At 42.1% G+C, this 20,251-nt stretch overlaps 1 protein-coding gene across 6 annotated transcripts in view; it reads left to right on the plus strand.

The window, feature by feature from the left end:
- BTRC (beta-transducin repeat containing E3 ubiquitin protein ligase) overlaps positions 1–20,251 on the plus strand; it is a 314,397-nt gene that overhangs the window by 253,268 nt on the left and 40,878 nt on the right. For all 6 annotated transcript variants that reach the window (XM_073555795.1, XM_073555794.1, XM_073555796.1 and 3 more), the window contains 3 exons: positions 8,624–8,810; positions 17,761–17,857; positions 18,253–18,390. In XM_073555795.1, coding sequence (XP_073411896.1) covers positions 8,624–8,810; positions 17,761–17,857; positions 18,253–18,390 — 422 coding nt within the window. The remainder of the gene's footprint in view (positions 1–8,623; positions 8,811–17,760; positions 17,858–18,252; positions 18,391–20,251) is intronic.

A 20,251-nucleotide genomic window follows, 5' to 3' on the forward strand; every position in this document is an offset into this window, starting at 1 on the left:
ATGGGGTTAATCTGCAGGTTAATGGTATTCTGAAGCTACCTGGCGCCTGCACGGAAATTAAGTTTATTTCTCCCGGCATCCTCAGTCTTTCAGACACAGTGGTGGCGCCTCTGTGGCTAAAGTCATCACTCAAGTCATAGTGAGTAGCGGCTGTGACTGTGCCCCCAGCGCTGACTGACTGCCGGCTCTAATGCTTAGCTGCTGGCAGTGACAAGGGTGCAGTAAAGGCCCCGTCACAAACAGCGAGATCGCTGATTTTGTGACGCCACAGCGATCTCGCCAGCGATATCGCTGAGTGTGACATGTATCAGCGACCGGCCCCCCTGCCGGGTATCGCTGATCTCGCTGGAACGTCCTGGGCCATTTTTTAATCATTGGTCTCCTGCTGGCCAGCGCGCATCACTGCTTGTGACAGCGAGAGACCAACGATGAGCGACGCTGGGAGCTGGTTTCCAATGTAAACAGCGGGTATCTAAGAGCAGCGCGGCTCTTAGATACCCGCTATTTACTTTGGAAACCAGCTTGCTTGCTGGTCCTGGTCGCCGTTGGGTCTGTCTATGTGACAGTTCACCAGCGATCAGCTAACTATGTCCCAGCGATCCCATCCACGTCGGATCGTTGGTGGGATCGCTGGGACATTAAAGCGTGTAACGGGGCCTTTAGAGCTGCGGCTCAATTTGCACTGGGCAGTGAGTGAAGCCGCGCCGGCACCACCATTGTGACTGAAAGCCTGAGGATGCCAGGGAGGAATAAAGTTCATTTCCTCCCAGTTGCCAGGCTCTCCAGCTTCAGAACACTATTAACCTGCAGATTAACCCCATATCTGCAGGTTTCTTCACTCTCCCATTGGCCTCCGTCCCCTATCCGATCTGCTATGGTAGTAGATCCAGGTAATACCAGGAAATTGCTTAATCTTCATGGGTGGTTACTACTGGATATCAATGTCTGATCAAGACAAATGAAACGAAGATATCCAGCCATTGGGTATAAAACTTCACCCATTAATAGACCTTAAAAATATTGCAATAAGGCAAAAACCAAAGCGTTTTGGGCATAGAGCTGTCCTTAGTCATATTTCTGTGACCGAGGAAAGATCGATTTCCAAAATGCGTTGTTTTTTTGCCTTGTTGCAATATTTCTAATGTGCTTGGAACCTTTTCAAGCTGTACTAATAAACTGGTAAAGTTTTATATCCAAACAGCTTGATATCTTCGTTTGCTTTATTTGCTTCTCAAGCAAAGCAGGGTCTTTAACTTTCCATGCCGAGGATTTTCACATGCAATCTATGGGAGCTGGGGAACTTTGTACTTACCCATCTGGCAAAGACTATATTGTACTTATGTCCTCCCTGTTTTTTGTAGGAATATTCTTTAGTATTTTTGTATTATTCCTGCACATTGATAACACACTGGTAAGGTAATTGACTCACTTGAAATTTGTTTTAATATGTGTGCGCGAGTGACCAACATGGGGGAAATAAGCTATCCGCCCCACTGGGAACATTTAGCCTTAGTCCAGGGCTATGTGCACACGTCCGGAATTCCCTCGCATTTTATGCGTTTTTGCCGTGTTTTTTCGCTTACATAACAAGGCGTGGCTTCACATGTAAGGGGTGTGGCTTCATAGGGAAGAGGTGTGGCTTGGATGTAGTACATTGCACCCAAATATTATGGGGCTGATTGCTGAATCCCTTTTCACCTGAAAACTAACTAAGAAAAATCTCAATTTTTTGCAACCTATAATTGCGCCTAAATTTTTCACCTTTGGTCATTTTTACACTTGTGGTTTCAAAAGTGGGTGGAACATAAAATGGGCAGGGTTTAGAAGCTCAGACTGGTCACATTGGGCGCATCTTTATGCTTTCGTCACAGTAAATTATAGGAGATCTGTTGGGTACTTGTTGGCTACACCTATTCCAATAGACCTCTCCCATCATAAGTGCTGGATTTAGTGCAGTATTGAAAAATCACCCAAAAATTTCTTCTGTGGCTTGTGCAAAAATTTCCAACTTTTTGTGGCAGAAAATTGATGTATTGACAATGATAAATACAGTCTGCTATATAGAGTGTTTGTTTTTTTTCTAATTTCTTGCTTTACAGATGCTAAAATATATTTGTACCCCCTTTTACGTTTATACAGAGAAGTAGACTAGCTGTACCGTAAATTGTATGGTTTCTCAGCAAATAACAGCCTACATTAGTCACACGATGGACGTCTATACCGCCGCTGATTAAATTATGACATTTGTTACACTGACAAATTCACTCAAAACATTTAAAGTGATGGCTTTGTTTCTGGGCAGCAGATGGTTAAACCCAAGCAGGTTTGTTGCAACAGAAGCAAAGACTCACAGGGAGATATTAAGTTTTAATGGCGTTTATATGCACAGTCGGATGTCAGCTGGGTTGGGTGGCTTGGGGCCAGTTGTCCCTCTGGGCTGGTGAGATTTAATGATTTAAGCCCCTGGGGACGGCCACTTGTACGCTACAAAAACAGATGCAATAAAGCTTTTCAGCTGCCCAGAACCTCTTGGGATTTCAACACGTCAATCATATGTTTTATGATGTACTTGATTATCTATAACAAGTGTTGTTATTCAAGAGGTTCTGCTGCAGAGACAGAACGAGAAATGCTCCAGTCTCGCAGAAGACCAGAAGCACAGTTCCTTTCTTCTTACTCTACCCTGTCCGCCCCTCCGTCCAGGGGGAGATTTACTGTGAAATGTTCCTCTTCGAGTTAAGAAAAAAGATTTGCAGGACTCAGATCCAATGGCCATATTGGTTATTTCTGGCTACCAGACTGGAGCCTTGTGAACCTCATCCTACCAGCCGGCATTCCCGGCTCCTGTTCTGACTGGTAGGCCTAGCACAAGAGCATGCGTTCATCATGCTGATACCATGATATAGGGCCAGGCATCCTTATCAGAAAAGGTGTTGGGAATGCCGGCAGGTAGGAGGAGGTTCGCAGGGCTCTGGTCCAGCAGCCACAGACAGCTGACACGGCCTTTGGACCAGGGTCCTGCAAGTCTCTTGAGTCAACTCTAGATCCTGTCTTAATTTCATTTCTGAATATTCAGTTGTCTTTGGTAATGGTTCTTAAACAGTACATACATGACACAAACATACAGATTCCTTTCATCTGGCGACCAATAATTTGGATACAGATACAAGGTTTGGTTACCTTTTATAGGAATTTGCAGACTGCCAAAACAACGGACATTATAAAATACTACCAGGCTTGCTCATTACAAATGAAAAACAAGATGGGCACTAGAAACGTTCCGTCGGTTTCACTTTTCTTTTTTTTTTTTTTTTTTTTTTTTTTTACTTCTTCCCTGACTTGTCTTGATCTCTACACATACAGATATAGAGGGAGACCGGTCTATCAGAGATTGGTGTCCGGTTGACTCCTCTTCCCGTGTCCAGACTTTCTCTGTACAAGGATAATATTTTTTAAACCATTGGGGGCAATTTATCAGGACGGGTGTTCTACAGGTAAGTCTTAGATGTCTTCCCACTGGAGCAAGATATGCCTTTTTTGTAAGAGGCTAATAAATTGGGCATGTCTTGGGTTGTCCGTGTGCAATGAAATCAGCAATAGTATGGTCAGTTAAACCCACTAACAAACCCTTTCAGGGACAATGGTAGAGTTACAGCAAGGAGAGATCCCATAAACTAAAATATATGTCCGTCTGCCATAAACTGAGCTTATAGTTTGGCATAGATCGTCACTGTAACGGACATCTTGTCTTTCGCTTCATGCTGCCCAAATCACCGGCAGCATGGAGCACGTTTTGGTTGCAGGACTTCATCCAGGCTTTCTCTCCTTTTGAAATGCTCTGGTGTTTCAGAGAAAACAGCGTTCTTCCCGGGGAATATAGGGATAGACAAGAAGTCTGGCGCCAACCCTGGCCGGCTTCTCCCCACACCGCTCTAGTTGACTGTCCGATCTCTACCATGTGTGCATATTGGGAGAGACCGATCGATCACCTAGAGTGGTGCAGGGAGAAGCTGGCCGGGATTAGCGCCAGACTGGTATCCTCTCTACCGCTGGTCTCCGGACCTTTATACTAGGTTTTCTCTGAGCGCTTTAAAGGAAAAACCTATCCGACTGCAATCATGCAGCCAGGATCTCTGACTCACCGAGTCCTACCCATCGGCCTCAAGAACCAGGGCTCTAAAATTGTGCTGTTTGAATGATGCGATGGCCACACTTGTGTACTACCTCTCCATTCATTATCTATAGGACTGCTGACAATGGCAGCACGCTGTACTTGACCATGATTGGTGATGCGCATGTGCGGCCATTGCTCCATTCAAACGGGGCACTTTAGGCCTGGTGGGGGTCCCAATGATCAGCAAGTCATCACCTATTCTGTGGTAGATAATAATTTGATAAATGAATCCACTATTCCATGTAGAATTAATGAATAGCAAGTAAGGTTCTGTTTGCTGTATAATGTGAATGTAATATATGCAATTTTTGAAAGGCAAAAGGTTTCTGGCTTCTTATTGAATGCAGCGGTCTATCTACTAATAACTTGCTAAACTGGGACAATCTCTCTAACGCCTAACCAGTCAGCAGTCTCATGCTTCTCCATGACTGTACATATCGGAAGTCCTTTCATACATGTCATCCTAAAGAGTCGCCCTCATCCAGTATGACTTTCTTTAACATTCTGTGCAAAGCGATTTACTAACTAACCTCGTAAAACGTGGTCAGCCATGGCCGTAACCAAATAATAGCTTTGAATGAATTGCCAACTTGTAAAGATGAAATTGATTAAAGGGAAAGCTTCCATGTCCGTGATAATCACCTGATCGCCTCTGCCATGTGACTGTACACGAACGGTTAACAGCGCCATATAGTGATGAGAGGAACCGGAATTTTATGGTAGCCGCTTCCACCTCCCTTCTGAGAAAACTCATAACATACTGTTCATGCCACTAAAATGTGACATGTACAAAAATAACCTCCTGCCAGGTCTTATTTATTTTGTTTTCTACTCCCCTTCACCTCCTTCCTCCTGAGAAGAGGTTGTGAGAGCAACTACCTTGGTTTATAGTTGTCTGTTCCTGGGAGATCTGGGTGAAGATTAGGCTTGAGTGGGTGGTTAAGAACTTTAATAGCCTTGGCCGTCTCTTCTAAAGTGTATATAAAACCGCCTTACTGTACGCAGATATAAATCCGCTAATATAAACGGAAGGACGTTAATCAGGCGCTTAAGCTTCTCGATTTTGTTTTAGTGCAGCTTTTTGGTGAATTATCCCATAAGACAGAAGATGACTTAGGCTCGGCTTATATTGAAAGCTCCGATCGGACTGATGTCTGGACAGTTATCCTGGCATCTGACATCTGTATGGACTGGATATTTTCTGGGATGTATAAAGTAAAACTTTCCTACTCACATACAGTGAATTCTCTTGTATTCTCAATTATGGGTATTCCATTAAGGTCACCCCAATCTGAAGGGAAACTGAAAGGTGTTGTCAGTAGGACTAACTTACCGATTAATCAGTCTCTGACCCCCACAGATCCAGAAATGAGGGCTCTGTAACGTAACGGCCATCTCTGGCTGTCCCATAGACTATAACATCTTTGCAAGGCATTTCCTAGTCCCGCTTTTGGGATCAGCGGAGGTCCCTGCAGTCAGACATTGATCAGTCTGCATTTTAGGCTGGGGTCAGACTTGCGAGAAACTCAAACGAGTCTCGCACATCAATACCCAGCACTGCCGCCGCCACTCTGATCGGAGCGTTCAGCTGCATGTATTTCTATGCAGCTGAATGCTCCGATCCGAGTGCCGGCGGCAGTGCCGGGTATTGACGTGCGAGACTTGTCCTAGTTTCTCGCAAGTCTGACCCCTGGCCTTACCCTGTGAATATGTGATATCTTACAAAGTTGGGACAACCCCTTTAAAGGAGACTTGTTTTAATGTAGCTGTACAGTCATGGCCAAAAGTTTAGAGAATGACACAAAAATTATATTTTCACATGATCTGCTGCCCTCTGGTTTTTATGTGTGTTTGTCAGATGTTTTTATCACATACAGAAATATAATTGCAATCATATTATGAGTAGCAAAAGGTTATATTGACAGTTAGAATGAGTTAATGCAGCAAGTCAATATTTGCAGTGTTGACCCTTCTTCAGGACCTCAGCAATTCTCCCTGGCATGCTCTCAATCAAATTCTAGATCAAATCCTGACTGATAGCAGTCCATTCTTGCAAAATCAATGCTTTTATTTTGTCTGAATTTGAAGGTTTTTGTTTGTCCACCCGTCTCTTGATGATTGACCACAAGTTCTCAATGGGATTAAGATCTGGGGAGTTTCCAGGCCATGGTCCCAAAATCTCTGTTTTGTTCCCTGAGCCATTTAGTTATCACATTTGCTTTATGGCAAGGTGCTCCATCATGTTGAAAAAGGCATTGTTGATCGCCAAACTACTCTTGGACGGTTGGGAGAAGTTGCTCTTGGAGGACATTCTGGTACCATTCTTTATTCATGACTGTGTTTTTAGGCAAGACTGAGAGAGAGCCCATTCCCTTGGCTGAGAAGCCACCCCACACATGAATGGTTTCAGGATGCTTGACAGTTGGCATGAGACAAGACTGGTGGTAGTGCTCACCTGGTCTTCTCCGAATAAGCCATTTTCCAGATGTCCCAAACAATCGAAAAGGGGATTCATCAGAGAAAATGACTTTACCCCAGTCCTCAGCAGTCCACTCCCTGTACCTCTTGCAGAATATCAGTCTGTCCATGATGTTTTTTCTGGAGAGAAGTGGCTTCTTTGCTGCCCTCCTTGAGACCAGGCCTTGCTCACACCTGCCTGCTGCCATTCCTGAGCAAGCTCTGCACTGCTTGTAGCCCGATCCCGCAGCTGAAACACTTTTAAGAGACGGTCCTGGCGCTTGCTGGTCTTTCTTGGGCGCCCTGGAGCCTTTTTGGCAACAAGGGAACCTCTCTCCTTGAAGTTCTTGATGATGCGATAGATTGTTGACTGAGGTGCAATCTTTCTAGCTGCGATACTCTTCCCTGTTAGGCCATTTTTGTGCAGTGCAGTGATGACTGCACGTGTTTCTTTAGAGATAACCATGGTTAACAGAAGAGAAACAATGATGCCAAGCACCAGCCTCCTTTTAAAGTGTCCAGTGGTGTCATTCTTACTTAATCATGACAGATTGATCTCCAGCCCTGTCCTCATCAACACCCACACCTGTGTTAATGGAGCAATCACTGAAACGATGTTAGCTGGTCCTTTTAAGGTAGGGCTGCAATGATGTTGAAATGTGTTTTGGGGGATAAAGTTAATTTTCTAGGCAAATATTGACTTTGCAAGTAATTGCCGTTAAGCTGATCACTCTTTATAACATTCTGGAGTATATGCAAATTGCCATTGGAAAAAATGAAGCAGTAGGCTTTGTAAAAATTAATATTTGTGTCATTCTCTAAACTTTTGGCCATGACTGTACATTCCCCATCAAATGGCAATTCTGAGTAATGCTTTTGAGAACTTTCCGTTGTGCCGTCCCTCTATTATTCCTCCTGGAAATGTTTAAATGAATGGCGTATTGGGTAATCCGATTCTTCTGGTGTTTGGGGTCTATTCCTACACATTCTGTTATCCGCTCTGGCTATGTAATGACACATGCTATTGGAAAAAAGAGGAATGGAAACTTAAGGTGAAACGGGGGGGACAAGAACTGATGCAAAACGGAGACTAAAAGGATGACACATGGGAGAGAGAGTCTTTTTTTTTTTTTCATGGATGTAAAAAATGGAAACAAATGTGTGTGTATATAGCCTTAGGCATATTAACATTATTGTGGGGGATCTTTCCCCCAGGACTCTCTTGCAAACCTTGCCCATCATGTGAATGAATGAAATGTAAGACCTTGTCTTCCAAGCAGTGACCACAGCATTTTATTTTGGGAGCCGGCTGCAGTGTTCCTCAGCAATAACCGATCATCAGGGGTTTTTGTTACTGAACTCATTTCAACTTTAATCTCAGTGAGACGACCCCCATTATCGAACCATGGAGTAGTAGTACAGTAATTTACTGATCATATCTTGTAATACGTGCATGCTTCACACTACCTAAAAAGTTGAGCTGGTTTACAAACACCACTGATTTTTCACCTCTTCAATTTCAAAGCAGGCATTTTTTTTTTTTCTTATTGTTGCCGTGTTTGTGTTTTTGGGAGACGAGTTGTAGTTTACAATGATACCATTTAATTTAGGAAATAGTGTAAAAATGTGCAAAGTCATTCTTTTTGATAATTTTCTATTTTGTTTTTCTTTACAAGGCATAACTAAAAAACAGCAATTATGGCTTTTTTTATTTTTGATATATTTAGGGTATTTACCGTGTTGGTTAGATAAACTACCGTAAATATTTTATTTGTGTGATTACCAATCAATTTTTTGCTTACTGGGGGGATCTATACTTTATTTCATTTTTTTTTATATTGTTAAAAAAAAACTTGTCCTCTTAGCCATTTACTAATAAACCCTACCTGTTTCTTAATTTTCTTATTTTGGTATAGCCTGTCGTCTTTCTGTATTTTGCTCTGCTGGTACTACGATACTTATATTTTCACGTGGTCCTTTTCCTAATTGCAGCTCGTGGACTTGATCATATAGCAGAAAATATCTTGTCCTACCTGGATGCCCGGTCATTGTGTTCGGCAGAACTTGTCTGTAAGGAGTGGTACCGAGTTACATCAGATGGTATGTTGTGGAAAAAACTCATCGAAAGAATGGTGCGAACAGACTCCTTGTGGAGGGGACTGGCCGAGAGAAGAGGATGGTAAGGATTGCCCTGGTTACTAAGTCTAAGAATGTGATGCTAGCTGTGTGCACTGAGCACTGAATGCTTCCATTCATTGGGGTGAGACCGAGGTTGTAAACAAGCAGCTGCAGGGAGAATAGAATTCTATTCTCCCTGCAGCTGCTTGTTTACAACCTTTCAAGTCGTTGACACCTGCAAATGTATCAAATCGGTTTTACCATAGTGGCTGCTGGGAAATACCCTTTATTTTTTGTTTGCTGATAGGTACCCTTTAATAGTATTACACTAAGTTTCAGTCTTCAATTTATATTCCCTCATTTATTTTAAATATCCCTGATGTGCAGTTTGCAGCATGATCCAACTTTCATATTTTTCTCTTGTAGGAGTGTCTCTCCCAGTAATATAGGCTGGATGTGATGTCTGTGTCTATCCCGATTCATCGCTGCCTTTGTGTCTGTTTTTTTTTTTATCTTGTGTTGTGTATTTTGCACCTTTTTCTGTTTGTTTGCAACCAATTCACTATATTATTTGTGTCTTTTTAAGTCTATTTTATATGTGCTCGCTTTTTTTTTTCCGGTTTTCCACCTTCTGGCTGGAGTTTAGCCATTATTGATGTTTTCACCCGCTTCATCAATTGCAAATTTTTAAAAAGGAAAGGGGAAAAATTTGCTGCATCTCCAATCTACTACCCCTCTTCTTGGTGCACTTTTTCAGTGTGCCAGTATTTTGACTTAATTGTTGAAACGTTATGTATGTATATACAGTTGAATCCAGAAGTTTACATACACTATATAAAAAGACAAATATTCATGTTTTTCACAATATCTGACATGAAATCGGAATAAACCTTTCCCATTTTAGGAAGAGGACTAGAACTCTAGTGCCAGGGTCGACATTGACTTTTAGGATTGCTACTTCCATTAGGTGGCACTAGAGTTCTAGTCCTCTTCCTCTCTGAAGAGACAATTTGCATATTTCCCAGAGGAGCATTGTGGCTTTAAGTCTCCTCATCTCGACATGCTTAGCATGTCATTCTCTGCAAGGAGAAATGATACTTCTTGGATATCGGTGAGACGCCTCTCACACAGCCAAGCCAGATCTCACACTTTGCAATGACGAGGGGCAGTACCCCGAAACACAATGTCTGCAAATTGAGATTCTGGCTTGGCTTTTATCCTAAGTCATGTAACAAGGCTCATTAAAGGGTCGACATTGACTTTTAGGATTGCTACTTCCAATAGGTGGCGCTAGAGTTCTAGTCCTCTTTCTCTCTGAAGAGACAATTTGCATAATTAGCATACAGTCCAGATACAAGAAATATGACCGCAGGATGAGCCTCTGAAAAGCTAGCTTGTAGTCTTATGATTGATAAGCATTATTTTGCTTTGCTTGTATATCGCCACTAATTCCACAGCGCGTTATATTCATTACCATCACTGTCCCCATTAGGACTCACAATCTAATTTCCCTATCAGTATGTCTTTGGAGTGTGGGAGTAAACCAGAGAACCCAGAGGAAACACACACAAACACGGGGAGAACATACAAACTCCTTGCAGATGTTGTAGGATTTGAACCGAGGACCTCAGCGCTGTGAAGCAAAGGTGCTAACCACTGAGCCACCGTGCCGCCCATAGCACTCCAAGATGTAGTCACAGAACATACATTTTTTGTAAAGTTGTCCTTTGTCCCTTTTGGATCTTATGGAGAAATATAAAAAAATGGTTGCACAAATATTTCCTCGACTTATGGAAGCTTTACAATATTCCAGCAAATGGAGGATATAAAAGGAGTTGGCACATCCTCTATATATTTCAGTTCCAGCGTTAGCCCAAGCAAATTCATCCCTTGCGTTCCCGTCAGAAATGTATCATCCGGTACCGAGAACAATATGTGCACGTAACGGATGAGACGATCCGACGCATTCTTTGTCTGCTCGTTACCATGTGCCATATTTCTACTTTATAAATGCATTGCTTTAAACCAGAATCCTAATGTCCTTTAGGAGTATTAACATCTACTTTTTCAGAACAGAGAATAGAGTTCCTGAATCTGCCAGAGTTAAACTGTTTCTTCTCTGTCTTACGAGTCCATCGAGCCCTATTACCTGTCTCCTGGAACCACAAAGCAGTCAGCTTTTCAGAATGGTCTCTGTAAATATGAATGAGAGAATTTGCATTAAGCCATTATTTTTTTTTTCCTGAGTTTCGAATCCAATAATCTTCTATATTTTTCACCTAAGAGCTGCCTCCGGAAAAGGAATGTAAAATATCAAACTTATTTAGCGATAACACTCTGCGCTAACGTTAGTGGATGGGATGTTTCCCGGAAGGCTTTTCTACGGCCATTCCAAAATGTCAGCATGTCCTGTTATCATTCTGTTTTTTTGGTTCCACAAAGCCGTTCATCTCAAATCTGGTCCTCCTAAGTTCCCTGCAGATCTCTCGCTGGGAAGTCATCACACCGGGAACACCTGTACCAATGCCGAATGCGCTGCTAAAAAAGATCTGAAAAATGCTAAGGGAATTTTAAGGCTGAAACGTCACCCCACATGCGCTGATCAGTGGCCTCATGGCTCTGGAGGTTGAGGTTTTACCGTTAACATCAGGCGGCCATTGGCCACCACTTTGACACTGTAGTTTTGGACACATGCAACAACTACTGCTTGGAAACCCAACCTAAAAGCCTGACCGGTTAAGGTGCCTGAGTACCGGAGATGCTTGTAAGATGAGTGAAAGCTTCTTTAGCTTCTAGACAACCGTCATTAATTTACTTTACTTCCTGTAGAAAAGAATAACCAGCATGAAATCTTATCTCCAGAAGCTCCGGAACAATCTCGATCGTCAATCATTTATGGGGGTATGTTCACACGTTCCATTTCTACTGCCAGAAAGTGCCTCATTTTACCGTCCCACTAAAGGGAATGAGATTTCTGAAATCTTGTGCATATCTCGCTTATTTTGATGCTTTGAAGAAGCTTCAGATGTGCAGCATGTCAATTCTTAGAGTTTTTGCAGCATTTTTCACCCATTCAAATGAATAAGGGGGGATAAAGGCACGTAAAAATTCCATAAAAAATGCGCGTTTTTCACGCAGTGTTTTTCCTGCCAACGCTCCAGATTAGTCTAGAATTGTAGCAGATACAAAACGCTTCTGTGCCGAAACGTCTGTTATGCGCTGGATGCATGGGAGGGGGCGGGAGCATCTCAAGAACCTGGTTTATTCTATATACCGGTATTTGTTTTTATTTAAAAGAAAAAGTTTGTTGCATGCGTTAAACTTCTCATTTCAGACAATTATGTCCTTAAACCAATGTTTTCATGAGCGCCGAATAAACTTAGAGCTGTTATGGGAGCTTAAAGGGGTTGTGTTATCTTCTATCCTCAGTAGCGCTCCGCTTGGCAAGGGCCGGCACACTCCTGAGTAGTTTAGAGTTTAGACTAGCGGCATGGCCGAGCCGCCAGCCTGATCTGGGCGTCCTCACAGGCTGCAAGCAGAAGCATAAAGGCAGCTTTGCCTGGCCGGATCCAGCTTTAGTGGAGTTCAAGTGCTCACTTCTTCCCTGGGAAATCTTCCACCTCTAATAGACTGCATAGGTGGCCGGCAACCTTTATTATATTTTGTTTATATTTTACTGACTTATTTAGCGCCATCATATTCCACCGCACTGTACAGGCGTCATCGTCACTGTCCCCATTGGGGATCCAAATGTAACTTCTCTATCGATTTGTCTTTGGTGTGTGGAAGGAAACCGGAGACAGTCCGGCAGAAACTCACACAAAGACTGGAAGAGCATACTGTTTAAACTCCTTGCGGATGTTGTCCTTGGTATGATTTGAACCCAGGACCCTATCGCGAAGCAGCAGTGCTAACCACTGAGCCACCATGCAGAACAAGGGACAAGTTACAAAGTTGCTTGTGTGTCTCATCTTTGATAATGGGGTAAAATTGCGATTTCCAGGACAACACCTCAAGTTGGTGAACTGACTTTTTAAAGAGTTGGCGTTCTGCATCGGAAGTCACCGACCACTTTTGTGGGTGGGTCAGTGATACTTGATTGGTCTTGTAATGTGAAAGGGTTGGCCCACGATGATGGCAGATTGCCGGGGGCTCCAGCAGGTGGTCTCGCAGCTGTCCACTGATCACAAAGGCTGGTATTACATTAGCGTTTTTAGCGCAGCGCATCGTGCGCGTCCATGCGCCCCTATGTTTAACATGGCGGGCGCATGGTCTAGCGTTTGCACGCGCACGCATGCGTTTTCGTGTGCATGCGGTTTTTTGTAGTGTACGCCTAGGTGCGCCCGACGCAACCTGTTGCGTTTTTGGGTCCGTCCAAAGGCGTCAAAAAAACCGCATGCGCACGGAATGCGACAAAATGACGCATTACAGTCTATGGGAACGCAGGCGTGCGCATGGATATGCGCACGCCTCCGTTTAAAATCACATGCGTTTTAAGAGTTAACATGGCTAGAAACTGGTTAAAACGCATGCGCCTAAAAAAATCACAAACGCATGCAAAACGCATGATGCGTTTTTTGCATGCGTTTCTAATGCGCATGAAGCGCAGCGCTAAAAACGCTAATGTGAAAATAGCCAAAGACTACTATCTGTAGAACCTTTTTTAATCCTTTTTTCTTTTTTCTCGGAATGCTGGAGAAGAGAGAGCTTGTGTGGCAAGATTTTTTTTTTTTTTTTTTTTTTCATTTTTCATAAAGTATTCTTTGCTTTAGACGATATCAGTTCATTTTGAGTTTGGCTATAATTTTACTAAATCTGAATTGGGACTGCCTAATTATACCGAGTAATTCAGCAAAGAGCAGTAATGCATGTCAGCGCCCCGAGTTTGTAATGAATATTGTATCTTTCTTTCACATTGGCTAAGCAATGGCGGAAATGTTATCCGCATGTACCCAATTAATCATCCGGGCTTTGGGTCTCGCCAGGTTCAGTTGGCAGGGCACAGATTTAGTTCTTTTATTACGGGTAAAGAGATTATGTAAAATGAGTTTACTATATCAACAGCGGCGTTTTTTTTTTTCAGTCCGTGCCGCATCTAGATATCTGCGGAGATGTACCAGTATTTCTAATACTAAGACTGGCGTAAATTAACGGATGGGACGGAGCAGTGACTAACGTTGCATCTGTGATGCATTCAGGATAAAAAGCAAGTAGTGTTATAAAGCCAGATGCTCTGTATGAAATAGAAAAAAATGTCTCCTTTCTATACCCTTATACCCTTTCGGTCTTCCTTTTTTTTATGACCATAACATCTTAGTTTTTGGAAAGGGTTCGGCCTTAGGACTCTTTGGGACGATCGCTTTGGCACAAAACGCTGAGCTCAGTGATTGGCTGCAGCATTGATGATCTGATGTCACCGCTGCAGCCTGTACACAATTACTGAAGCAGTGTCGGAAATGTAAGACGAGGCAAGCTGCTAAGCTCAGTGATAGGCTGCAGCGCTGACAACTTGACCGAGGCAACGCCGAACACTCTACTTTACCTTTCCCAAGTTGAGTCCAAAGTGTTTTTGTTTTCTTTTTTTTTTTATAACAAATAGTGATGAGTGGACGTGCTCGGATAAGGTGTTATGTGAGCATGCTCAGGTGCTAACTGAGCGTCTTCGGCGGGCTCGAATAATATGTTCGAGTCCCCGCGGCTGCATGTCTCACAGCTGTTTGACAGCCGCAACACATGCAGGAATTGCGTGTTTGTTAGGCACTCCCTGCTTGTGTTGCAGCTGTCAGTCGGGAGACAAGCAGTAACAGGGGACTCAAACATGTTATTTGAGCATGCTGAAATCTCCCGGTTAGCACCCGAGCATGCTCAGATGACATCTTATAAGAGCATGTACTCTCATCACTAATAACAAACTGATGCAATAGGGAAACATTTTCTTAAAGGTGTCTGATTATATCTTGTATATTCGAGGGTCTTTAGGTTAACAAAATGAACTATTTTGATCATTGTTTTCGACAGGTTACATTTGACAATTAGCCCTTTTGTATCCCACAAAAAAATCACAAACCAAAAGCACCGGTGTTTTGAAAAATTCATTTTATAGATGCTGGTTTACAAAAAAAATGTTTCCTAGATTATGTTCCTAGAAAGATCTGTGGTCTTTCCCCGTGTCATCAAATAAGTATGGCCAGTTTGAACAACCTTATATAACCTAACATAGACTAAAATATATATGGCTGCATCGGATGAACCATCATTCAAGGCGTGTTCTGCTATCAAGCTATTTCTATCTAATGAATCTATAGAGCTTTCTTTTCATTGCCTTATTATTAGAATTGGATAATTTAGTTATATAGTATGGCATGTCTGTCCTCAGTGGGTACAGGTATAAGAGGAAAGAGGGGAGACACGAAAGGTGGATGGTAACAATTGCTTTTATTGTTTGGACCATCACTAGTGTAAGAATCGGGTGTTCATGTTGCTGCATGAACCAGTTAACAGTCTAAATATGTAACAGTACAGACACAGAGGGCTATTAAATGTATAAAGCATGTGAGAACATGATGTGAGGAACCTGGATATGATAAAAAATTTTGAATGAGCAGCACAGGGATATTTAGGTTAATGCGTTGAGGCAATAGGCCAGTCTGAACAAATGCATTTTTAAGGCACGCTTAATACTGTGGGGATTGGGGATTAATCATTTTAACCTGAGTAGTGCATTCCAAAGAATTGGTACAGCACGTGAAAAGTCTTGGAGACGGTAGTGGGAGTTTCTAATTATTGAGGATGTTAACCTCTGGTTATTAGCAGAACGTAGGGCACGGGTAGGGTGGTAGGCTGAGACTAGGGAGGAGATTTAGGGTGGTGCTGAGCCATGGAGGGCTTTGTGGGTGATGGTAATAAGTTTATACTGAATTCTGAAGTGGATGGGTAGCCAGTGTAATGACTGGCACAAGGTAGAGGCATCGGTGTAACGATTGGCGAGGAGTATCATCCTGGCTGCAGCGTTCAAGACAGATTGGAGGGGGGAGAGTTTGGTAAGAGGGAGACCGATTAGTAGAGAGTTACAATAGTCCAGACAAGAATGAAAATAAAAACAGTAAGAGTTTCGACTCTGCAAAAACTAAGAAAAGGTTGAATTCTAGAAAGGTTTTTGAAGTGCAGATAACAAGAGCGAGCCAGTGATCGGATGTGGGGGGTGAATGAAAGCTCCGAATCAAGTATGACCCCAAGACAGCGGGCATGTTGCTGGGGAGTAATGGTGGAACCACACACGGAAATGGCAATGTCGGGCATAGGTAGGTTAGTAGAGGGAGGAAACACAAGGAGCTCAGTTTTTGTCAGGTTCAGTTTGAGATAGAGGGAGGACATGATGTTAGACACAGCGGTAAGACGATCACTGGTGTTCTCTAAAAAGGCAGGCGTGATATTAGCAAATAGAAACTGTTTTGTTCTCTGCTGGTATGAAAAAGCGCAAAGCCTCAGTATTAACCTGTTTGTGCAGAAGAGAAAACTTTTCCCCAGACAGTTTAAGAATGGACTACATTATCTGCTTCCAGAGGGGTTTGGACACTAATTCTGTCTAGAAATCAACATTGATAAATATTAACTCCAAAGGGGATACATTGAAGCAAAAGATGATAAAAATTAATTTTTTAGCTAGAAAATATGAAAACTGTTTATAGCCCTTTTTAAGGCTTGTGAATTTAGTATTGTTTGTGGTTTTTTTATACTGTAATGATTATCCATTTAATTTTTTTCATAATACAAGTTTTCTGTACAAATAAGTGTTCATAGAATTGGACCATATTCAGGAAAATAAGATATCCCCTCTCCACCAGAAAGCAGCAATATATGTTTAAAGTATTGCTATCCTGCCTCATCTAGGTGTTTAACGATTTAATAGAGCTTTCATGCCACTAATAATTAGTGAAATAACTCTGCTGAGTGTGTCCTATTCTACACAGTGAAGTCAAAAGGCAAGTTTCAGAGCACAGAAAATTGTCAGCCTATTGTGTGCAGTCGGTATAATTACAATACTATTTTTAAAAGTAGGCCGCTAAATTTAAGATTAGAGAACCCCTTTGATCAGGATTTTTTTATTATTAAATAAAGCTTTTAAAGGGCATATATATATTTTTTTAATTTGGCTGCATAGGGTCATCAGATTACGGTAGATCCGCGGAGGTGTCAATTAACCGTTTAGAGGACCCGCAATGCTTGAGCGTGAACGTCTTACCGTTTGTATTGATTTTCAGGCTAGAACCTGCCTGATACTAACTCTACCTACTTTTCTCAGGCAGTTTTTGCTATTTTGTCTTATACGGCGCTGGGCGTTTGTAACCGGATGTAAAAAAAAAAAAAAAAATTGAAGAGGCTGCAGTGTTCACATGAGCGCCGCGACCCCTTCGAAACACCGATTGACAAAGGGGCGGAGTTAGAAACTCGCCTGTCTAATATTGATGTATTAGGATAAGAAGAGGTCATCATAGACTGTTGTGAAATTGCACTTTTTGTATATTAGATCAATGGACTTTTTTTTATTTCTAATTTATTTTCCAAGATGGCATCACATTAAACCGTGTAATCTAAAATGACAGCGTAAAAAACCATCTTGTATTCCAGATAAAAATTAATATGGTAAAATAATCTAAGGAAGCAAAAAAAAAATTCCATCCTTCCTTCCCTTCTTAAATATCTTCTATGAAGATTGATATTCGGAAAGCGCCCACGGTTTGTACGGGGAAATCTCCCCCCTGGGCAGCTGTTGCTATTCATTACTATGAAAGATTAAAGCGAGTTTATAATGTTTTCTCGCAGCGCTCCGTCATTTCTGTACATTGGGATCCAGTCTAGTTTGGCACCTGGCGCTCGCAATGGATGCCAGCTGCATCTCTTCCACAATACGATTTTTGGAAGAAAATAATATCTCGATTTGTCGTGTATTTTTTATTTTTTGTTTTTTTTCCTCCTGTGACTTGGAAATCTTGCCCTTTTTGTCATTTTAGGGGTCAATATCTATTTAAAAACAAGCCGCCGGATGGAAAGACTCCCCCCAATTCCTTCTACAGAGCACTTTATCCTAAAATTATCCAAGACATTGAGGTAAGCGCCAGCTAACACAATGCTATGTTGCAGTCAAAAGAACAGTAACTCTGAAGACTCATCCCGGCACTTAGTTGGTTTTCTCGCCTCAAAACCAAAAGTTTTAGTGATGCCACGGAATATCAGGAGTGCCTAGACCAGAAAATGAGTTGGTTCTGACCCATAAGGTAATAGGAACACCACAATGATATTGTTCTGTGATGTAAGACTAACATACCAATGATCAAAAACTACTAAAAAACCCCCTAAATAGTGATAGAATGTTCATAGAAAAAGCTTTGTGAATCAATGCATAATACGAGTATATATTGATCTTTGCGTCTCATTTTTCCGATATCCCTTTCCCTAATTTTTCTCAATTATTTTTTTTTTTTTTTTTTATATGGTCATAATAGACGATAGAATCGAACTGGCGGTGTGGACGACACAGCTTACAAAGAATCCACTGTCGGAGCGAGACAAGCAAAGGAGTCTACTGTTTACAGTACGACGACCAAAAGATCGTGAGTGGTCTCCGAGATAACACAATAAAGGTGACTTCATTATTTTTTTTAAATCATTACCTTGATATCTGCGATCCATTGTTTTATTCCTGAGCAATGTACATATTTTTTTTTATATGTAAATTAGGTTTTCAGATCTATGGGCGGGGACATAGATCTCCCTGAGAATCTGTCGTCGGAGCTCATTGTAAATGGAAGGTAGTGTTACCAGTGCGAGACATGTCATGACTGACAGTCAGCTCTCCTGACTTGTCTCACGCTTTCATTTACAGTAAGCTCTGGAGGCAGAATTTTTGGGAGATCTATATCCGGCCCATAGATCTGAAAACCTAATTTACGTATTAAAAAAAAAGTGGATGACTCTGGAATAAGACATCAGATCAGAGATATCAAGTTGTCATTTTATTAATCTTTCTGTGACCTACATGCCCATATAGACGGCTTAGGAAGGGTTGATCCTCCTGACGGATTTCTTTAAGACTGGTATTTTGTACTCCTGCTTTAATGAAGGGAACGCTGGAGTACGATGCACCTTGCGCCTCTTAAATGAATTTGGTGCTTCTTTTGACTGTGATGTGCAAAACCCTTAAAGGGAATGTGTCGCCAGAAAAATGACTTCTGTTTTTTAAGTCCACGTTTTAAGTTAAATCTTTTTTTATGTGTTTTTATTCGTTTTATTTACTTTTTGCCATATTTAAAAAAAAATAAATAAAAATCTTCACACTGGTGACTAGGACTTGTGTTAGACGCTTCCTGTTCTCTTTTCAGCAGCCACATGGACATAAGTGGCATTAATCTTCCTCTGACCCTATTGATTGGTATAGACTTATATTTTGGGCTTGCTCTGTTGTGGAAAAATTCCACTTTGCAGAAAGGAGGAGAGGAGCGGTAACGTCATCTATTGTGAATGGTGAATCTGGTGTTTGCTCTCATTGTTATCCTGTCTGTAATGAGACTGCTGAAAAGTCAGCAGTAAATACCAGGAAGTATTCGTGCAGTATGAAATCTCATGGCCAGTGTAAACATTGCAAGATTTCTGTGTGTGTTTGTTTTTTTATCTTTATTATTATAAATGGGGATATGGAAAATTTGGAGAAAAAAAAAACATTTTCAAAAATGTTTAAAAAACAAAACCTAGACCTGATTAAAACAGGTCTTTTTCTGATATAATCTTCCCTTTAACATCTGCAGTTCTCTACAATCGCTGAGTAGCCAAATATAGACCCACAAAGTATAGCGTAAACCCCCCCCCCCCCCACCGAGGTGCGGTGGGTTTCGCGGTCCGGTCCGGCACCTCCCATCTTCTAGCGATGACGTCCTCCTCCTTGCTTCTGCTGTGGCTCCTACGCAGGCGCACTGCTCTTCCCTGTTGAGTACTGCAGTGCGCAGGCGCTGGACCTCTCTGACCTTTCCCGGCGCCTGCGCACTGCAGTAAGTACTTTACTTTGCCCTCAACAGGGCAGATAAAGTATGCCTGTGTAGGAGCCACGGCAGAAGTAAGAAGGACGACTTCATCGCTAGAAGATGGGAGGCGCCGGACCGCGACACCCATCCGACTGGACCGGACCCCGGGGTGAGTATAACCTAACTCGTTTTTCTTATCTTTCAGGTTACATCAGGGGCTTATCTACAGCATTACAGAATGGTGTAGATAAGCCCCTGATGGCGGTGGCCGCAGCTCATAGAGCAAAGGTGGGGTGACAGATTCCCTTTGAAGAGTCAGCGATTGATCAGTTGTTAGTAGCTTTGTTGTTAGTCTGGTCTTGTACTTATAGAATTGCTGTTTTTTTATTTTATATATAGTAACATGTGTTTCTGATTGTGTCACAAGTCATTTTTTAAAGCCTGTTATTCCGGGAAGCCCTATTAAAAAATGATTTCCTAGTTTACG

The sequence above is a fragment of the Dendrobates tinctorius genome, unplaced genomic scaffold (genome assembly GCF_039654945.1).
Source record: "Dendrobates tinctorius isolate UK_male_01 unplaced genomic scaffold, ASM3965494v1 ptg000230l, whole genome shotgun sequence".
In the NCBI taxonomy this organism is placed as follows: Eukaryota; Metazoa; Chordata; class Amphibia; order Anura; family Dendrobatidae; genus Dendrobates; species Dendrobates tinctorius.